Source organism: Leucoraja erinacea, unplaced genomic scaffold (assembly GCF_028641065.1).
Source record: "Leucoraja erinacea ecotype New England unplaced genomic scaffold, Leri_hhj_1 Leri_1488S, whole genome shotgun sequence".
NCBI lineage: Eukaryota > Metazoa > Chordata > Chondrichthyes > Rajiformes > Rajidae > Leucoraja > Leucoraja erinaceus.
In genome coordinates this window covers 14,038-32,713 of record NW_026575768.1, presented here as the reverse complement: position 1 = coordinate 32,713, position 18,676 = coordinate 14,038, and the positions used below count along the sequence as shown (strand labels likewise).

Below are 18,676 nucleotides of genomic sequence, written 5' to 3'. Positions count from 1 at the left end.
CACCCCTACTGATCAAGACTCTATCTATCTTTGCATTAAAATCTCAATTGATTAGACCTGCACCGCCTTCTGTGGCAATGAATTCCTCTGGTCCTCGACCCCCCCCTTCTCTAGGCAAGAGGCTCTGTGCATCTACCCGATCTATTCCTCTCGTGATTGTGTACACCTCTATAAGATCTCCCCGCATCCTTCTGCGCTGCATGGAATAGAGACCCAGCCTGCTCAACCTCTCCCTATAGCTCACACCCTCTAGTCCTGGCAACATCCTCGTAAATCTTCTCTGAACCCTTTTAAGCTTGACAATATTCTTCCTTTTCCTCAATGCCCCCCCCCCCACCTACTGCCCTCTCTCCCCTGAATCATCTCGCTCAGCAGGACTGGTAACAAGTGTTGAATGATGGCCCGGCCACTTACAAAAGACATTGAGAGGGAACGGCGCGCTTGTCTCCGCGCTAACCGCGTTGGAGGCCCGGCAGGTGAACGGCCCGTCCGACCGCAATGCTCCGGTAATGGTGAGTGTGTTATAGGCGCTCAGTTCCAACCTGCCGCCGTTAGATATCACGCTGTTGTCTTCACTCCACGTGTAAGAGGCGTCAGTCCCGGCCGCGAAACAGCTCAAGACCACGGTGTCATTGTGCTCTATGGAGCTGATGGCATTGGAGATGATATAGGGTGTGGAAACAGGCTCTGTTAAATACACAGGAGGTGATGGTTAGTGCACAGGTGAGTAAGGAACAAAACACAGAAGGTGGTGGATTAATGAAAGATTGAGACAGTGCAGAATGAGGACGTGTTTGGGGAAACTGACGTCCAGGTTCATCCCAACTCCAACCAGGCAATGGTGGACACTGCCCGGCCCATCATAGACGCTGACCTCCCCACCATCAAAGGCCCATCATAAACGCTGACCTCCCCACCATCAAAGGTCCATCACAAATGCCGACCTCCCCACCATAGAAACATAGAAACATAGAAATTAGGTGCAGGAGTAGAGGCCATTCGGCCCTTCGAGCCTGCACCGCCATTCAATATGATCATGGCTGATCATCCAACTCAGTATCCCGTACCTGCCTTCTCTCCATACCCCCTGATCCCTTTAGCCACAAGGGCCACATCTAACTCCCTCTTAAATATAGCCAATGAACTGTGTGGCCTCAACTACCCTCTGTGGCAGAGAGTTCCACAGATTCACCACTCTCTGTGTGAAAAAAGTTCTCCTCATCTCGGTTTTAAAGGATTCCCCCCTTATCCTTAAGCTGTGACCCCTTGTCCTGGACTTCCCCAACATCGGGAACAATCTTCCTGCATCTAGCCTGTCCAACCCCTTAAGAATTTTGTAAGTTTCTATACGATCCCCTCTCAATCTCCTAACCATCTAGCCTGTCCAATTTTTTAAGAATTGTATATGTTTCTGTAAGATCGCCTCTCATCCTTCTAAATTCCAGTGAATACAAGCCTAGTCGACCCAGTCTCTCAGCATATGACAGTCCCGCCATCCCGGGAATTAACCTGGTGAACCTACGCTGGGCCCCCTCAATAGCAAGAATGTCCTTCCTCAAATTAGGGGACCAAAACTGCACACAATACTCCAGGTGTGGTCTCACTGGGGCCCTGTACAACTGCAGAAGGACCTCTTTGCTCCTATATTCAACTCCTCTTGTTGTAAAGGCCAACAGGTCAAAACTGTACACAATACTCCAGGTGTGGTCTCACCAGGGCCCTGTACAACTGCAGAAGGACCGCTTTGCTCCTATATTCAACTCCTCTTGTTATAAAGGCCAACAGGTCAAAACTGTACACAATACTCCAGATGTGGTCTCACCAGGGCCCTGTACAACTGCACAAGGACCGCTTTGCTCCTATATTCAACTCCTCTTGTTATAAAGGCCAACATGCCATTGGCTTTCTTCACTGCCTGCTGTACCTGCATGCTTACTTTCATAGACTGATGAACAAGGACCCCCAGATCCCCCCCCTTTCCCAACTTGAAGCCATTTAGATAGTTATCTGCGTACCTGTTTTTGCTACCAAAGTGTATAACCTCACATTAATCCGCATTAAACTGCATCTGCCATGCATCTGCCCGCTCCCCCAACCTGTCCAAGTCACGCTGCATTCTCATAGCATCCTCCTCACAGCTCACACTGCCACCCAGCTTTGTGCCATCTGAAAATTTGCTAATATTACTTTGAATCCCTTCATCCAAATCTCTTGTTGCTTGCTGCTCGGTGTCAGTAGGCAGATAAATAGCTGATGCAGAATCTTTGAAAGGAATTGCTAACAAACGCATTATATTTTACAACCATCGTGATGACCTTTGTGATCGAACAGTGAAGCAAAGTGCAGATGTGCTTCTACGGAAACATGTTCCCGATGTTGGGGGAGCCCAGAACCAGGGACACACACACACACACACACACACACACACACACACACACACACACACACACACACACACACACACACACACACACACACACACACACACACACACACACACACACACACACACACACACACACACACACACACACACACACACACACACACACACACACACACACACACACACACACACACACACACACACCACACACACACACACACACACACACCACACACACACACACACACACACACACACACACACACACACACACACACACACACACACAGTATAAGAATAAGGGGTCGGCCATTTAGAACGGAGACGAGGAAACACTTTTTCCACCCCGAGAGTTGTGAGTCTGTGGGATTCTCTGCCTCAGAGGGCGGTGGAGGTCGGATCTCTGGATACTTTGATGATGGACCGAGATGAGAAGAACTTTTTTCACACAGAGAGTGGTGAATCTCTGGAACTCTCTGCTGCAGAGGGTAGTCGAGGCCAGTTCATTGGCTATATTTAAGAGGGAGTTAGATGTGGCCCTTGTGGCTAAAGGGATCAGGGGGTATGGAGAGAAGGCAGGTACGGGATACTGAGTTGGATGATCAGCCATGATCATATTGAATGGCGGCGCAGGCTCGAAGGGCCGAATGCCCTACTCCTGCACCTAATTTCTATGTTTCTATGTTTCTATGTTTACTTTCAAGAGAGAGATAGATGGGGCTCTTAAAGATAGCGAGAGAGAGAGTCAGGGGATATGGGGAGAAGGCAGGAACGGGGTACTGATTGGGGATGATCAGCCATGATTACATTGAATGGTGATGCTGGCTCGAAGGGCCGAACAGCCTCTACTACTGCCCCTATTGTCTATTGTATCGTGTCTATATTATAATTCCTATAACTTGGTGCCCAGAACTGAACACAATACTCTGAGTGTGGTCTCACCAACGTCTTGTACAACAGTGACATGACCTCCCAACTTCCATAGACTAAATACTTACCAAAAACGGTGATGATTCGCGAAGTGGAATTTGACCTTCCGGTCACACTGTTGAACACCTTGCAGGTGTATCTTCCCATGTCATAGAAGCCAAGGGCCGCAATGACTAGTTGTCGCCCGCGTTGTCGCAACAGCCCATTGAAGAGCCATTGATATTCTGGGGCGGGATTGGAAACAGCAGCACAGGTGAGAGAGACGTTCGTGCCAGAGGTGTGAATGGCCTGCTCGGGGCTGACGGATATGTTAACACTTTCCGGTCCGTCTAGAAGACAATTCAGAGTGGAGTCTGTAGACTTCCTTCCATTAGGGGGGAGGGGGCGAGCGGATGGGCTGCGAAAGGAAATCTCCATCCCGCCACCAGGCGACTACTAGACGGATGCAGACAGACACTAGACCGAGGACCACACCAGACTAGTCTACAGGATATAGGAATGGAAACAATCCCTCTCCAGATAAATGATGCAGAGATGCTGCCTGCCCGCTGTGTTACTCCAGTATTTTGTGTCTATCCAATTTTATCTTCATCAGTGATAGGGGCAGAATTAGGCCATTCGGCCCATCACGGCTTCTCCGCCATTCAATCATGGCTGATCTACCTCTCCCGCCTTGTCCCCAACCCCTACACTAATCAAGAATCTATCTATCTATCTATCTATCTATCTATCTATCTATCTATCTATCTATCTATCTATCTATCTATCTATCTATCTATCTATCTATCTATCTATCTATCTATCTATCTATCTATCTATCTATCTCTCTCTCTCTCTCTCTCTATCTCTCTCTCTCTCTCTCTCTCTCTCTCTCCATCTATCTATCTACCTATCTACCTATCTATCTATCTATCCATCAATCTATCTATCTATCTATCTATCTATCTATCTATCTATCTATCTATCTATCTATCTATCTATCTATCTATCTATCTATCTATCTATCTATCTATCTATCTATCCATCTATCTATCTATCTATCTATCTATCTATCTATCTATCTATCTATCTATCTATCTATCTATCTATCTATCTATCTATCTATCTATCTATCTATCTAACCTATCTATCTATCTATCTATCTATCTATCTATCTAATCTATCTATCTATCTATCTGTCTGTCTGTCTGTCTGTCTGTCTGTCTGTCTGTCTGTCTGTCTGTCTGTCTGTCTGTTTGTCTGTCTGCCTGCCTGTCAGTCTATCTATCTATCTCTGCCTTCAAATTGTCCACTGACCTGACCTCCACAGCCGTATGCGGCAATGAATTCCACAGACTCGCCACCCGCTGACAGCTTGAGGAAGGGTCTTGCTTCTCTCCAGAGATGCTGCCTGTCCCGCTGAGACCAATCAAATGACCGAGAGGTAACACCCAGAGGATCAGGTGGACTGTGATCCGGGGGCGATGGGCTGAGGTTGAATTTAGACGCAGCCAATTGCAAAATGGTTTGAGAACAGGAAGTGCATATGCAGATCCATTCACAAATGGACACAAGGGTGCTGGAGTAACTCAGTGGGACCTGTCCATGTTCTCCACAGAGTTCTCCACAGATAGTTCCCTGAAGTTGGAATCTCATATAGATATGGTGGTAAAGAAAGCTGTTGGTATGCTAGCCTTTATAAATCAGAGCATTGAGTATAGAAGTTGGGATGTAATGTTAAAATTCTACAAGGCATTGGTGAGGCCAAATCTGGAGTATGGTGTACAATTCTGGTCGCCCAATTATAGGAAGGATGTCAACAAAATAGAGAGAGTACAGAGGAGATTTACTAGAATGTTGCCTGGGTTTCAGCAACTAAGTTACAGAGAAAGGTTGATCAAGTTAGGTCTTTATTCTTTGGAGCGCAGAAGGTTAAGGGGGGACTTGATAGAGGTTTTTAAAATGATGAGAGGGATAGACAGAGTTGATGTGGACAATCTTTTCCCATTGAGAGTAGGGAAGATTCAAACAAGAGGACATGACTTGAGAATTAAGGGACAGAAGTTTAGGGGTAACATGAGGGGGAACTTCTTTACTCAGAGAGTGGTAGCTGTGTGGAATGAGCTTCCAGTGGAAGTGGTGGAGCAGGTTCGATTTTATCATTTAAAAATAAATTGGATAGGTATATGGATGAGAAAGGAATGGGGGGTTATGGTCTGAGTGCAGGTAGATGGGACTAGTGGAGAGTCCCATCTAGTTTTTGGTCGCGGTAAGTTTTTTTGGCCTTCCATCACAGCGATGTGATGGATGTTTATGTAAATTATGTTGTGTCTTGGGTCTATTTGTTTGTAATGTATGGCTGCAGAAACGGCATTTCGTTTGGACCTCAAGTGGTATAAATGACAAGTAAATTGAATCTTGAATCTTGAATCTTGAGTAAGTGTTCGGGAGGGACTTGTTGGGTCAAGATGGCCTGTTTCCGTGCTGTAATTGTTATATGGTTATATGGTTATATGCCGCCTGACCTGGTGAGTTACTCCAGCACTTTGTACCTGTCCATGTTCTCCACAGAGATTCTGCCTGACCCGCTTAGTTACTCCAGCACTTTGTGTTTTGGGGGAAGAATCATCTTCCATTCCCCCCATGGACCAGTGCGATTATTGGCGGAGATTGGTGTCTCAAACCCCATTGCCCCCCGCATCCAGTCCCCGCGCCTCCATATAACCATATAACCATATAACAATTACAGCACGGAAACAGGCCATCTCGGCCCTACAAGTCCGTGCCGAACAAATGTTTTTCCCCTTAGTCCCACCTGCCTGCACTCGTACCATAACCCTCCATTCCCTTCTCATCCATATGCCTATCCAATTTATTTTTAAATGATACCAACGAACCTGCCGACACCACTTCCACTGGAAGCTCATTCCATACCGCTACCACTCTCTGAGTAAAGAAGTTCCCCCTCATATTGCCCCTAAACTTCTGTCCCTTAATTCTGAAGTCATGCCCTCTTGTTTGAATCTTCCCTATTCTCAAAGGGAAAAGCTTGTCCACATCAACTCTGTCTATCCATCTCATCATTTTAAAGACCTCTATCAAGTCCCCCCTTAACCTTCTGCGCTCCAGAGAATAAAGACCTAACTTATTCAACCTATCTCTGTAACTTAGTTGTTGAAACCCAGGCAACATTCTAGTAAATCTCCTCTGTACTCTCTCTATTTTGTTGACATCCTTCCTATAATTTGGCGACCAAAATTGTACACCATACTCCAGATTTGGTCTCACCAATGCCTTGTACAATTTTAACATTACATCCCAGCTTCTATACTCCACGATTGGGACGATTGGAGAAGCGACCACCCACTAGATCGGACCCGCCACCGTGGTGACCACTTACAGCTGACGTCCAGCAGGAATGGATCGCTGGTGTTTGTGTTGAGCGGGTTGGACCCAGTGCAGGTGAACTCCTTGTCCGATCTGAGCACGCCATTGATGATGAGAGTGCGGTTGCCGTTACTCAAGACCAGCCGGTCGCTCGGGCTAAGCGTTAGGCCGTTCATGGACCAGGCATATGAGACATCCGTGCCCACGGCCACGCACTGTAAAGTCACCGTGTCAGTGTATTCTACAGGGCGGGCGTCATTGGATGTGATCACAGGCTGAGAGACAGGTTCTGTTAAAAACACAGCGAGATGATTCATTACAAGCGTGGATCAGCCCGCGCCCACTAACTAATACCTGCCCGAATACTTCACATATCTGGCCCCAGAGACATAGACACATAGAAACATAGACAATAGGTGCAGGAGTAGAGGCCATTCGGCCCTTCGAGCCTGCACCATCCGCCATTCAATATGATCATGGCTGATCATCCAACTCAGTATCCTGTACCTGCCTTCTCTCCATACCCCCTCATCCCTTTAGCCACAAGGGCCACATCTAACTCTCTCTTAAATATAGCCAATGAACTGTGTGGCCTCAACTACCTTCTGTGGCAGAGCATTCCACAGATTCACCACTCTCTGTGTGAAAAATGTTTTTCTCATCTCGGCCCTAAAAGATTTCCCCCTTATCCTTAAACTGTGACCCCTTGTCCTGGACTTCCCCAACACCGGGAACAATCTTCCAGCATCTAGCCTGTCCAACCCCTTAAGAATGTTGTAAGTTTCTATAAGATCCCCTCTCAATCTCCTAAATTCTAGCGAGTACAAGCCGAGTCTATCCAGTCTTTCTTCATATGAAAGTCCTGACATCCCAGGAATCAGTCTGGTGAACCGTCTCTGTACTCCCTCTATGGCAATAATGTCCTTCCTCAGATTAGGAGACCAAAACTGTACGCAATACTCCAGGTGTGGTCTCACCAAGACCCTGTACAACTGCAGTAGAACCTCCCTGCTCCTAGACTCAAATCCTTTTGCTATGACAAATGTAACAAATGGGGAAATAGAGTTCTTAAAGATAGCTGAGTCAGGGGATTTGGGGAGAATGCAGGGACGGGGAACTGATTGTGGATGATCAGCCATGATCACATTGAATGGCGGTGCAGGCTCGAAGGGTGGAATGGCCAACTCCTGCACCTGTTGTCTACTGGCTGTTGTCTACTGGCTGACAGCTGGGACGACAGATGGACCAATGGGCTAAGTGCTCGGCTGGCGACCGGGAGGTAGCCGGTTCGAATCCCGCTTGGAGTGCATTCTGTCGTTGTGTCCTTGGGGCAAGACACTTCACCCACCTTTGCCTGTGTGTAATGTAATGTAATTATGTGAAGCACTTTGGGGTCAATGCAAGTTGACTGAAAATGTGCTATATAACCATATAACTATATAACAATTACAGCACGGAAACAGGCCATCTCGGCCCTACAAGTCCGTGCCGAACAACTTTGTTCCCTTAGTCCCACCTACCTGCCTGCACTCATACCATAACCCTCCATTGCCTTCTCATCCATATGCCTATCCAATTTATTTTTAAATGATACCAACGAACCTGCCTCCACCACTTCCACTGGAAGCTCATTCCACACCGCTACCACTCTCTGAGTAAAGAAGTTCCCCCTCATGTTACCCCTAAACTTCTGTCCCTTAATTCTGAAGTCATGTCTGAACCTCTTGTTTGAATCTTCCCTATTCTCAAAGGGAAAAGCTTGTCCACATCAACTCTGTCTATCCCTCTCATCATTTTAAAGACCTCTATCAGGCCCCCCTTAACCTTCTGCGCTCCAGAGAATAAAGACCTAACTTATTCAACCTATCTCTGTAACTTAGTTGTTGAAACCCAGGCAACATTCTAGTAAATCTCCTCTGTACTCTCTCTATTTTGTTGACATCCTTCCTTTTATAAATAAGATTATTATTATTATTATTATTGTCTATGAAGGCGGAAGTGAATAAAATCACTGTACTTCCTCCTTTACCGTCACCGCAGGTCAATGGTAAAGGAGGAAGTACAGATAAATAAAATTCCATCAGGGTTATAAGGAAACAGCGATAATGTTTTAACACACCTCAGCACGAAACTAACACACGCAGCACTTTCTAAACCCCTCAATATAACTTCAATTAACCTGTAGAAGTGTCTCGACCCGAAACGTCACCTCTTCCTTCTCTTCACAGAGTTGCTGCTGTCTGACCCGCTGAGTTACTCCAGCACTCTGTACCTGTCCACGTTCTCCACAGAGATGCTGCCTGCCTGACCCGCTGAGTTACTCCAGCACTTCATTCACGGCAAGAATGAAATGGCAATAATAATTCGAGAGTTAATGATTGAACAAGATCGAGGTCAAACTCACCGAGTGCCTTCAGTGTGATGGTCGCTGTGGCTTGGACGCCGCCAACTGCAATGAGTGACACTGTGTAAACCCCGTTGTCCGACTCGTTCACCGACCTCAGCACCAGCGACCCGGTGGTGAAGTTTAAATCCACCCGTGACTTGTACTCAGGATGGAACTGCACGCCTGTTCCGACCCACATGACGATACTTTTCGATTTGAAATCCCAGGTTCCGCTGGCGATAGCACTAGACGGCCGCACCGTGAACACCGCGTCTCCCCCGATGGCAACATATAAGTCGCTCTTTTCCGGCACGACGGTAAATCCCTGCGACCCGCCTGGGGATGAGAACGCGCATGAGAGCGGGGGAAAGTTCACACGTGATAGGAGCAGAATTAGGCCATTCGGCCCGTCAGTGCTACCCCGACATTCAATCATGTCTGATATCTCTCTCCCTCCTAACCCCATTCTCCTGCCTTCTCCCCATAACCCCTGACACCCGCACTAATCAACAATCTATCTGTCTCTGCCTTACATAAAAATATCCACTGACTTGTGGCCTCCACCGCCGTCTGTGGCAACGAATCCCACAGATTCACCACCCTCTGGCTAAAGAAATCCCTCCTCGTCTATTTCATAGAAACATAGAAACATAGATAATAGGTGCAGGAGTAGAGGCCATTCGGCCCTTCGAGCCTGCACCATTCGCCTTTAATATGATCATGACTGATCCTCCAACTCAGTATCCTGTACCTGCCTTCTCTCCATACCCCCTGATCCCTTTAGCCTCAAGGGCAACATCTAACTCCCTCTTATTCGTTGCATTTCGTTGTATCTGTACTGTACACTGACAATGACAATTAAAATTGAATCTGAATCTGAATCTGAATCTGAATCTAAATATAGCCAATGAACTGGCCTCAACTACCCTCTGTGGCAGAGAGTTCCAGAGATTCACCACTCTCTGTGTGAAAAAAGTTCTTCTCATCTCGGGTTTAAAGGATTTCCCCCTTATGTTCACCCGTCGCCGATGATCCAGCTTCGTGGCAGAGGGCCTGAGAACATCGAGTTGGCTGAGGAGGCCACATATAGACCCCGACCTCGGGTGGACTATGAGGGGGAGAACTGGATATTTTTAGTGCCTTCCCTCACAGTGAATTCTGCTGTGGGGGGACGTTTCACGTTGATTTCTATAGTGTACTGTTCTGTGTCTCTTTTTTCTTTTTCTCTTTTTTGTTTTGTATGGATTTATTGACATTTGATCTGTTCAATTAATTTAATCAACCTCTGTAAAGCACTTTGGTTCAAATACTGGTTTTGTTGAAAAGTGCTATATAAATAACCATTATTATTATTATTATTATCCTTAAGCTGCGACCCCTTGTCCTGGACTTCCCCAACATCGGGAACAATCTTCCTGCATCTAGCCTGTCCAACCCTTTAATAATGTTGTAGGTTTCTATAAGATCCTCTCTCAATCTCCTAAATTCTAGAGAGTACAAGCCGAGTCTATCCAGTCTATGCAAGTTGACTGAAAATGTGCTACATACATAAGATTATTATTATTATTATTATTGTCTATGAAGGCGGAAGTGAATATCAAGTTACCGCAGGTCAACGGTAAAGGAGGAAGTACAGGTAAATAAAATTCCATCAGGGTTATAAGGAAACAGCGATAATGTTTTAACACACCTCAGCACGAAACTAACACACGCACACTTTCTAAACCCCTCAATATAACTTCAAGTAACCTTTAGAAGTGTCTCGATCCGAAACGTCACCTCTCCCTTCTCTTCACAGAGATGCTGCCTGTCCCACTGAGTTACTCCAGCACTCTGTACCTGTCCACGTTCTCCACAGAGATGCTGCCTGCCTGACCCGCTGAGTTACTCCAGCATTCCATTCACGGCAAGAATGAAATGGCAATAATAATTCGAGAGTTAATGATTGAACAAGATCGAGGTCAAACTCACCGAGTGCCTGCAGTTTGATGGTCGCTGTGGCTTGAGCGACGCTGCCAACTGCATTGAGATTCACTGTGTAAACCCCGTTGTCCGACTCGTTCACCGACCTCAGTGTCAGCGACCCGGTGGTGAGGTTTAAATCCACCCGTGACTTGTACTCAGGATGGAACTGCAGGCCTGTTCCGACCCACTGGACGATACTTTTCGATTTGAAAACCCAGGTTCCGCTACCGATAGCACTAGACGGCCGCACCGTGAACACCGCGTCTCCCCCGATGGCAACATATAAGTCGCTCTTGTCCGGCACGACGGTAAATCCCTGCGACCCGCCTGAGGATGAGAAACGCGCATGAGAGCGTGGAAAAGTTCACAAGTGATAGGAGCAGAATTAGGCCATTCGGCCCGTCAGTGCCACCCCGACATTCAATCATGTCTGATATATCTCTCCCTCCTAACCCCATTCTCCGATTGAAAAGACTAGGCTTGTATTCACTGGGGTTTAGAAGGATAGGGGGGTCTTATAGAAACATATACAATTATGAAAGGACTGGACAAGCTAGATGCAGGAAAAAAACCCATTCTCCTGCCTTCTCCCCATAACCCCCGACACCCGTTCTAATCAACAATCTATCTATCTCTGCTTTAAATATATCTACTGACTTGTGGCCTCCACCGCCCGTCTGTGGCAACGATTCCACAGATTCACCACCCTCTGGCTAAATAAAATCCCCCCTCACCTTCCTAAAAGATACGTTCTTTTATTTAGGTGCAGGAGTACCCTCTGGTCCTTCGAGCCTCTCTCACTCCAGTGGAAAGTCCTGCCTCCCAGGAATCTCTATGGTGAACCTTCTCTGTATGCGCTGTAAGTTTAAACTGACATCCCCCCCTCGGTTTGTCCAAAACTCGGGGACAATCTTCCTGCATCCCAGTGCCTACAAACGCCCATCATCTTTTAATTCGGAGGCTGTGCCCTCTGGTCCTAGACTCCCCCCAATAGTGTAAACATCCTCTCCACGTCCACTCTTATCCCGGCCCGCGTGTAATTCTGCCGTTCTCCGCGACCCGCTCGGCGACACAAACCACCGCGTTGTCGGTCTGACACAGCGACTCTCACCCGTGGATATGACGAGGCAAAAGGCGAGCGCGGTCAGCGGCGGCAGCTCCATCCCGTCTCGGCGACTCTCACTCACTCACTGAGCCGCGCTTCCTGCTTTTAGCCTCAGCTGACTTGAGTCCAGTCAAAGGCGGCGTTACTGACAGCTAACTCCATGCCCCGCCCCGCTTCAAGCGCACGCCTTTAATGTGAGGAGGGCATATCTTAAAAAGGAGATTTACGAGGCTTGTTTATCAGATGTATGACTCGGCCGTTGCAGAAGTTGGGCTATTTCCTGTTTCTGCCGTAGTGTTCTGTGTTGTTCCTCTTTCCATGGAAGCTCCCCCCCCACACACACACATACTCACACATACACACACCCACACGCACGCACACACACACACACACACACACACACACACCCACACGCACGAACACACACACACACACTCACTCGCGCGCACACACACACACACACACACACACACACACACACACACACACACACACACACACACACACACACACACACACACACACACACACACACACACACACACACACACACACACACACACACACACACACACACACACACTGCCTTCTCCCCATATCCCCTGACTCCGCTATCTTTAAGAGCCCCATCTAGCTCTCTCTTGAAATAATCCAGAGAACCGACCTCCACCTCTGAGGCAGATGATTCCACAGACTCACAACTCTCCGGGTGGAAAAGTGTTTCCTCGTCTCCGTTCGAAATGGCCGACCCCTTATTATTAAACTGTGTGTGTGTGTGTGTGTGTGTGTGTGTGTGTGTGTGTGTGTGTGTGTGTGTGTGTGTGTGTGTGTGTGTGTGTGTGTGTGTGTGTGTGTGTGTGTGTGTGTGTGTGTGTGTGTGTGTGTGTGTGTGTGTGGTGTGTGTGTGTGTGTGTGTGTGTGTGTGTGTGTGTGTGTGTGTGTGTGTGTGTGTGTGTGTGTGTGGCCCCTTGTTCTGGACTCCCCCAACATTGGGAACATGTTTCCTGCCTCTAGCGTGTCCAAACCCTTAACAATCTTGTATGTTTCAATCTTATCAAGGGTCAACAGTCTAGAAAGTTTATTGTCATGTGTCCCAGATTACCCGTTATCTGTTATTTGCACTTTAACAGTTTATTTATTCATGTGTGTGTATATATTTATATCATGGTATATGGACACACTGATCTGTTCTGTAGTCGATGCCGTCTATGTTCTGTGTGCTGAAGCAAAGCAAGAATTCCATTGTCCTATACAGGGGCACATGACAATAAACTCACTTGAACTTGAATGTTCAGAGTTTTGTCGGAGCCAGGTTTAATAGCCTGATGGCTGTGGGGAAGTAGCTATTCCTGAACCTGGTTGTTGCAGTCTTCAGGCTCCTGTACCTTCTACCTGAAGGTAGCAGGGAGATGAGTGTGTGGCCAGGATGTGTGTGTGGGTCTTTGATGATACTGCCAGCCTTTTTGAGGCAGCGACTGCGATAAATCCCCTCGATGGAAGGAAGGTCAGAGCCGATGATGGACTGGGCAGTGTTTACTACTTTTTGTAGTATTTTCCGCTCCAGGGCGCTCAAGTTGCTGAACCAAGCCACGATGCAACCGGTCAGCATGCTCTCTACTGTGCACCTGTAGAAGTTAGAGAGAGTCTTCCTTGACAAACCGACTCTTCTCAGGAAGTAGAGGCGCTGATGAGCTTTCTTGATAATTGCATCAGTGTTCTGGGACCAGGAGAGATCTTCAGAGATGTGCACGCCCAGGAATTTGAAGCTCTTGACCCTTTCAACCATCGACCCGTTGATATAAACGGGGCTGTGGGACCCCCATCCTACTCCTTCCAAAGTCCACAATCAGTTCCTTGGTTTTGCTGGTGTTGAGGGCCAGGTTGTTGTGCTGGCACCATATGGACAGTTGCTCGATCTCTCTTCTATACTCTGACTCATCCCCATCAGTGATACGTCCCACAACAGTGGTGTCGTCAGCGAACTTGATGATGGAGTTCACACTGTGACTGGCTACGCAGTCATGAGTATAGAGTGAGTACAGCAGGGGGCTGAGCACTCATGAGTATAGAGTGAGTACAGCAGGGGGCTGAGCACTCATGAGTATAGAGTGAGTACAGCAGGGGGCTGAGCATTCATGAGTATAGAGTGAGTACAGCACTCATGAGTATAGAGTGAGTACAGCAGGGGGGCTGAGCACTCATGAGTATAGAGTGAGTACAGCAGGGGGCTGAGCAGTCATGAGTATAGAGTGAGTACAGCAGGGGGGCTGAGCATTCATGAGTATAGAGTGAGTACAGCAGGGGGCTGAGCACTCATGAGTATAGAGTGAGTACAGCAGGGGGCTGAGCACTCATGAGTATAGAGTGAGTACAGCAGGGGGCTGAGCACTCATGAGTATAGAGTGAGTACAGCAGGGGGCTGAGCACTCATGAGTATAGAGTGAGTACAGCAGGGGGCTGAGCACTCATGAGTATAGAGTGAGTACAGCAGGGGGCTGAGCACTCACGAGTATAGAGTGAGTACAGCAGGGGGCTGAGCACTCACGAGTATAGAGTGAGTACAGCAGGGGGCTGAGCACTCATGAGTATAGAGTGAGTACAGCAGGGGGCTGAGCACTCATGAGTATAGAGTGAGTACAGCAGGGGGCTGAGCACTCATGAGTATAGAGTGAGTACAGCAGGGGGCTGAGCACTCATGAGTATAGAGTGAGTACAGCAGGGGGCTGAGCATTCATGAGTATAGAGTGAGTACAGCAGGGGGCTGAGCACTCATGAGTATAGAGTGAGTACAGCAGGGGGCTGAGCACTCATGAGTATAGAGTGAGTACAGCAGGGGGCTGAGCCCTCATGAGTATAGAGTGAGTACAGCAGGGGGCTGAGCATTCATGAGTATAGAGTGAGTACAGCAGGGGGCTGAGCACTCATGAGTATAGAGTGAGTACAGCAGGGGGCTGAGCACTCATGAGTATAGAGTGAGTACAGCAGGGGGCTGAGCACTCATGAGTATAGAGTGAGTACAGCAGGGGGCTGAGCACTCATGAGTATAGAGTGAGTACAGCAGGGGGCTGAGCACTCATTAGTATAGAGTGAGTACAGCAGGGGGCTGAGCACTCATGAGTATAGAGTGAGTACAGCAGGGGGCTGAGCATTCATGAGTATAGAGTGAGTACAGCAGGGGGCTGAGCACGCAGCCTTGAGGTGCTCCCGTGCTGAATGTTATAGAATGCTGAGGCTGACATTTCCACTAATACGAACAGACTGTGGTCTGTGAATGAGGAAGTCGAGGATCCAATTGCAGAGGGATGGAGTTGTCTATCAAGTGGCGTTTCAGTCCCTTACTCAACTAGGAAGTGGCCGATTGGCAACTCCAGGCCGCTGAGGGCGTTCTTTCGTTCCGACGCCGGTTTTTCCGATCATCCCGGCGAGAGGGCCTGAAACATCGGGTCGCCGCAGCGACTGCGGAGGGTTCAAGGCCACGACCACGGGTGAACTTAGAGGAAGATGATTGAACTGAAGGGCCGAATGGCCTCCTTCTGCACCTATTGTCTATGTTTCTATGTTTCTATGTCTCTGTTCCTCTTTCATACTGATGTCAGGGTGTGCTGGGTGTTAGGCGCCGCCCACCACCCCGACTCTCAGTCTGAAGAAAGGTCTCGACCCGAAACATCACCCATTCCTTCTATCCAGAGATGCTGCCTGTCCCGCTGAGTTAATCCAGCTGTTTAAGAAGGAACTGCAGATGCTCGAAAATCTACTCCAGCTGTCTGGTCCTACGCGTTAGTTTGGCTCGGCATGGCTTGGTTTGTTTTATTTTATTTTAGTTTAGATCTGGAGATACAACATGGACATAAACAACAGGCAATAGACAATAGGTGCAGGTGTAGAGGCCATTCGGCGCTTCGAGCCAGCACCGCCATTCAATATGATCATGGATGATAGAAACATAGAAGCATAGAAACATAGAAATTAGGTGCAGGAGTAGAGGCCATTCGGCCCTTCGAGCCTGCACCATTCGCCATTCGATATGATCATGGCTGATCATCCAACTCAGTATCCTGCACCTGCCTTCTCTCCATACCCCCTGATCCCTTTAGCCACAAGGGCCACATCTAACTCCCTCTTAAATATAGCCAATGAACTGTGGCCTCAACTACCCTCTGCGGCAGAGAGTTCCACAGATTCACCACTCTCTGTGTGAAAAAAGTTTCTTCTCATCTCGGTTTTAAAGGATTTCCCCCCTTATCCTTAAGCTGCGACCCCTTGTCCTGGACTTCCCCAACATCGGGAACAATCTTCCTGCATCTAGCCTGTCCAACCCCTTAAGAATTTTGTAAGTTTCTATAAGATACCCTCTCAATCTCCTAAATTCTAGAGAGTATAAACCACGTCTATCCAGTCTTTCTTCATAAGACACTCCTGACATACCAGGAATCAGTCTGGTGGACCTTCTCTGCACTCCCTCTATGGCAATAATGTCCTTCCTCAGATTTGGAAGTTAGGGTTAGGGTCTTAACGTCACCCATCCGTGTTCTCCAGAGATGCTGCCTGTCTGACCCGCTGAGTTACTCCAGCACTTTGTAGCTGTCCACGTTCTCCACAGAGATGCTGCATGTCTGACCCGCTGAGTTACTCCAGCACTCTGTACCTGTCCCTGCAGTAACAACCTTCCTCCAGTGATCGCCGCTGTTGTCCGATGTACCGGACCGCTGTGGGAGGCGCTGTTATTGGGAACTTTCATCCCTGAGCGCGGAATATGGTCACAAAACGCTGGAGTAACTCAGCGGGTCAGGCAGCATCGCTGGAGGGAAGGAATGGGTAGTCGAGACCCTTCTTTAGACAGAGCGTCAGAGGAAAGGAAGACATATGTAGAGAGATATGGAACAAATAAATTAGTCCCACTTAGGAAACATGAACGGAAACCTCTAGAGAGTTTGCTCCCCACCCAAGGTTTCCGTGCGGTTCCCGGAGGTTTCTGTCAGTCTCCCGACCTGATTCCACTCCCTGCAACATCCGGCGACCACCTGCAACCTCCTGGAACCGAACGGAAACCTTGGGTGGGGCTGATCTTGGCTGATCATCCAACTCAGTATCCTGTACCCGCCTTCGCTCCATACCCCTGATCCCTTTAGCCACAAGGGCCACATCTAACTCCCTCTTAAATATAGACGATGAACTGGCCTCAACTACCTTCTGTGGCAGAGAATTCCACAGGTTCACCACTCTCTGTGTGATTTTTTTTTCTCATCTCGGTCCCTAAAAGATTTCCCCCTTATCCTTAAACTGTGTGACCCCTTGTTCTGGACTTCCCCAACATCGGGAACAATCTTCCTGCATCTAGCCTGTCCAAACCCTTAAGAATTTTGTACGTTTCTATAAGATCCCTCCCTCAATCTTCTCAATTCTAGCGAGTCCAAGCCGAGTCTCCTCTCCTCTCCTCTCCTCTCCTCCTCTCCTCTCTCCTCCTCCTCTCCTCTCCTCTCCTCTCCTCTCCTCTCCTCTCCTCTCCTCTCCTCTCTTCTCCTCTCCTCTCCCCTCTTCTCCTCTCCTCTCCTCTCTTCTCCCCTCCCCTCCCCTCCTCTCCTCTCCTCTCCTCTCCTCTCCCCTCCCCTCCTCTCCTCTCCTCTCCTCTCCTCTCCTCTCCTCTCCTCTCCACTCCTCTCCTCTCCTCTCCCTCCTCTCCTCTCCTCTCATCTCCTCTCTGGATGAGAGGGGAGTAGAGGAGAGGAGACCCCTCTTAGAAACATAGAAACATAGGCCACATGTTCATCTTCACTATCTGCAAAACCACTAACTTTTGTATCATCAGCAAACTTGCTAATCTTGCCCTGTATGTTATCATGGAAACATACACAATAGGTGCAGGAGTAGAGGCCATTCGGCCCTTCGAGCCTGCACCATTCGCCATTCAATACGATCATGGCTGATCATCCAACTCAGTATCCTGTACCTGCCTTCTCTCCATACCCCCTGATCCCTTTAGCTACAAGGGCCACATCTAACTCCCTCTTAAATATAGCCAATGAACTGTGTGGCCTCAACTACCTTCTGTGACAGAGAATTCCACAGATTCACCACTCTCTGTGTGTGGGAAAAAAATGTTTTTCTCATCTCGACTTCCCCCTTATCCTTAAACTGTGTGTGTGGCCCCTTGTCCTGGACTTCCCCAACATCGGGAACAATCTTCCTGCATCTAGCCTGTCCCACCCCTTAAGAATTTTGCAAGTATCTATAAGATCCCCTCTCTATAAGATCTTCTAAATTCTAGCGAGTACAAGCCGAGTCTATCCAGTCTTTCTTCTTATGAAAGTCATGCCATCCCAGGAATCAGTCTGGTGAACCTTCTCTGTACTCCCTCTATGGCAAGAATGTCTTTCCTCAGATTAGGAGACCAAAACTGTACGCAATACTCCAGGTGTGGTCTCACCAAGACCCCGTACAACTGCAGTAGAACCTCCCTGCTCCTATACTTAGAAACGTAGAAACATAGAAAATTGGTGCAGGAGTAGAGGCCATTCGGCCCTTCGAGCCTGCACTGCCA

The 18,676-nt window shown here is 48.1% G+C and overlaps 1 protein-coding gene across 1 annotated transcript; it reads right to left on the bottom strand.

The window, feature by feature from the left end:
* Window positions 1–337: 337 nt before the first annotated feature.
* Window positions 338–12,467, bottom strand: LOC129715895 (carcinoembryonic antigen-related cell adhesion molecule 5-like). Its single transcript, XM_055665784.1, has 5 exons — window positions 12,145–12,467; window positions 11,040–11,360; window positions 6,696–6,971; window positions 3,385–3,645; window positions 338–687 (listed from the first exon to the last, which is right to left on the bottom strand). Exons 1-5 carry the CDS (start codon window positions 12,194–12,196, stop codon window positions 338–340), a joined length of 1,260 nt encoding a protein of 419 aa, XP_055521759.1. The 5' UTR covers window positions 12,197–12,467.
* Window positions 12,468–18,676: the final 6,209 nt, after the last annotated feature.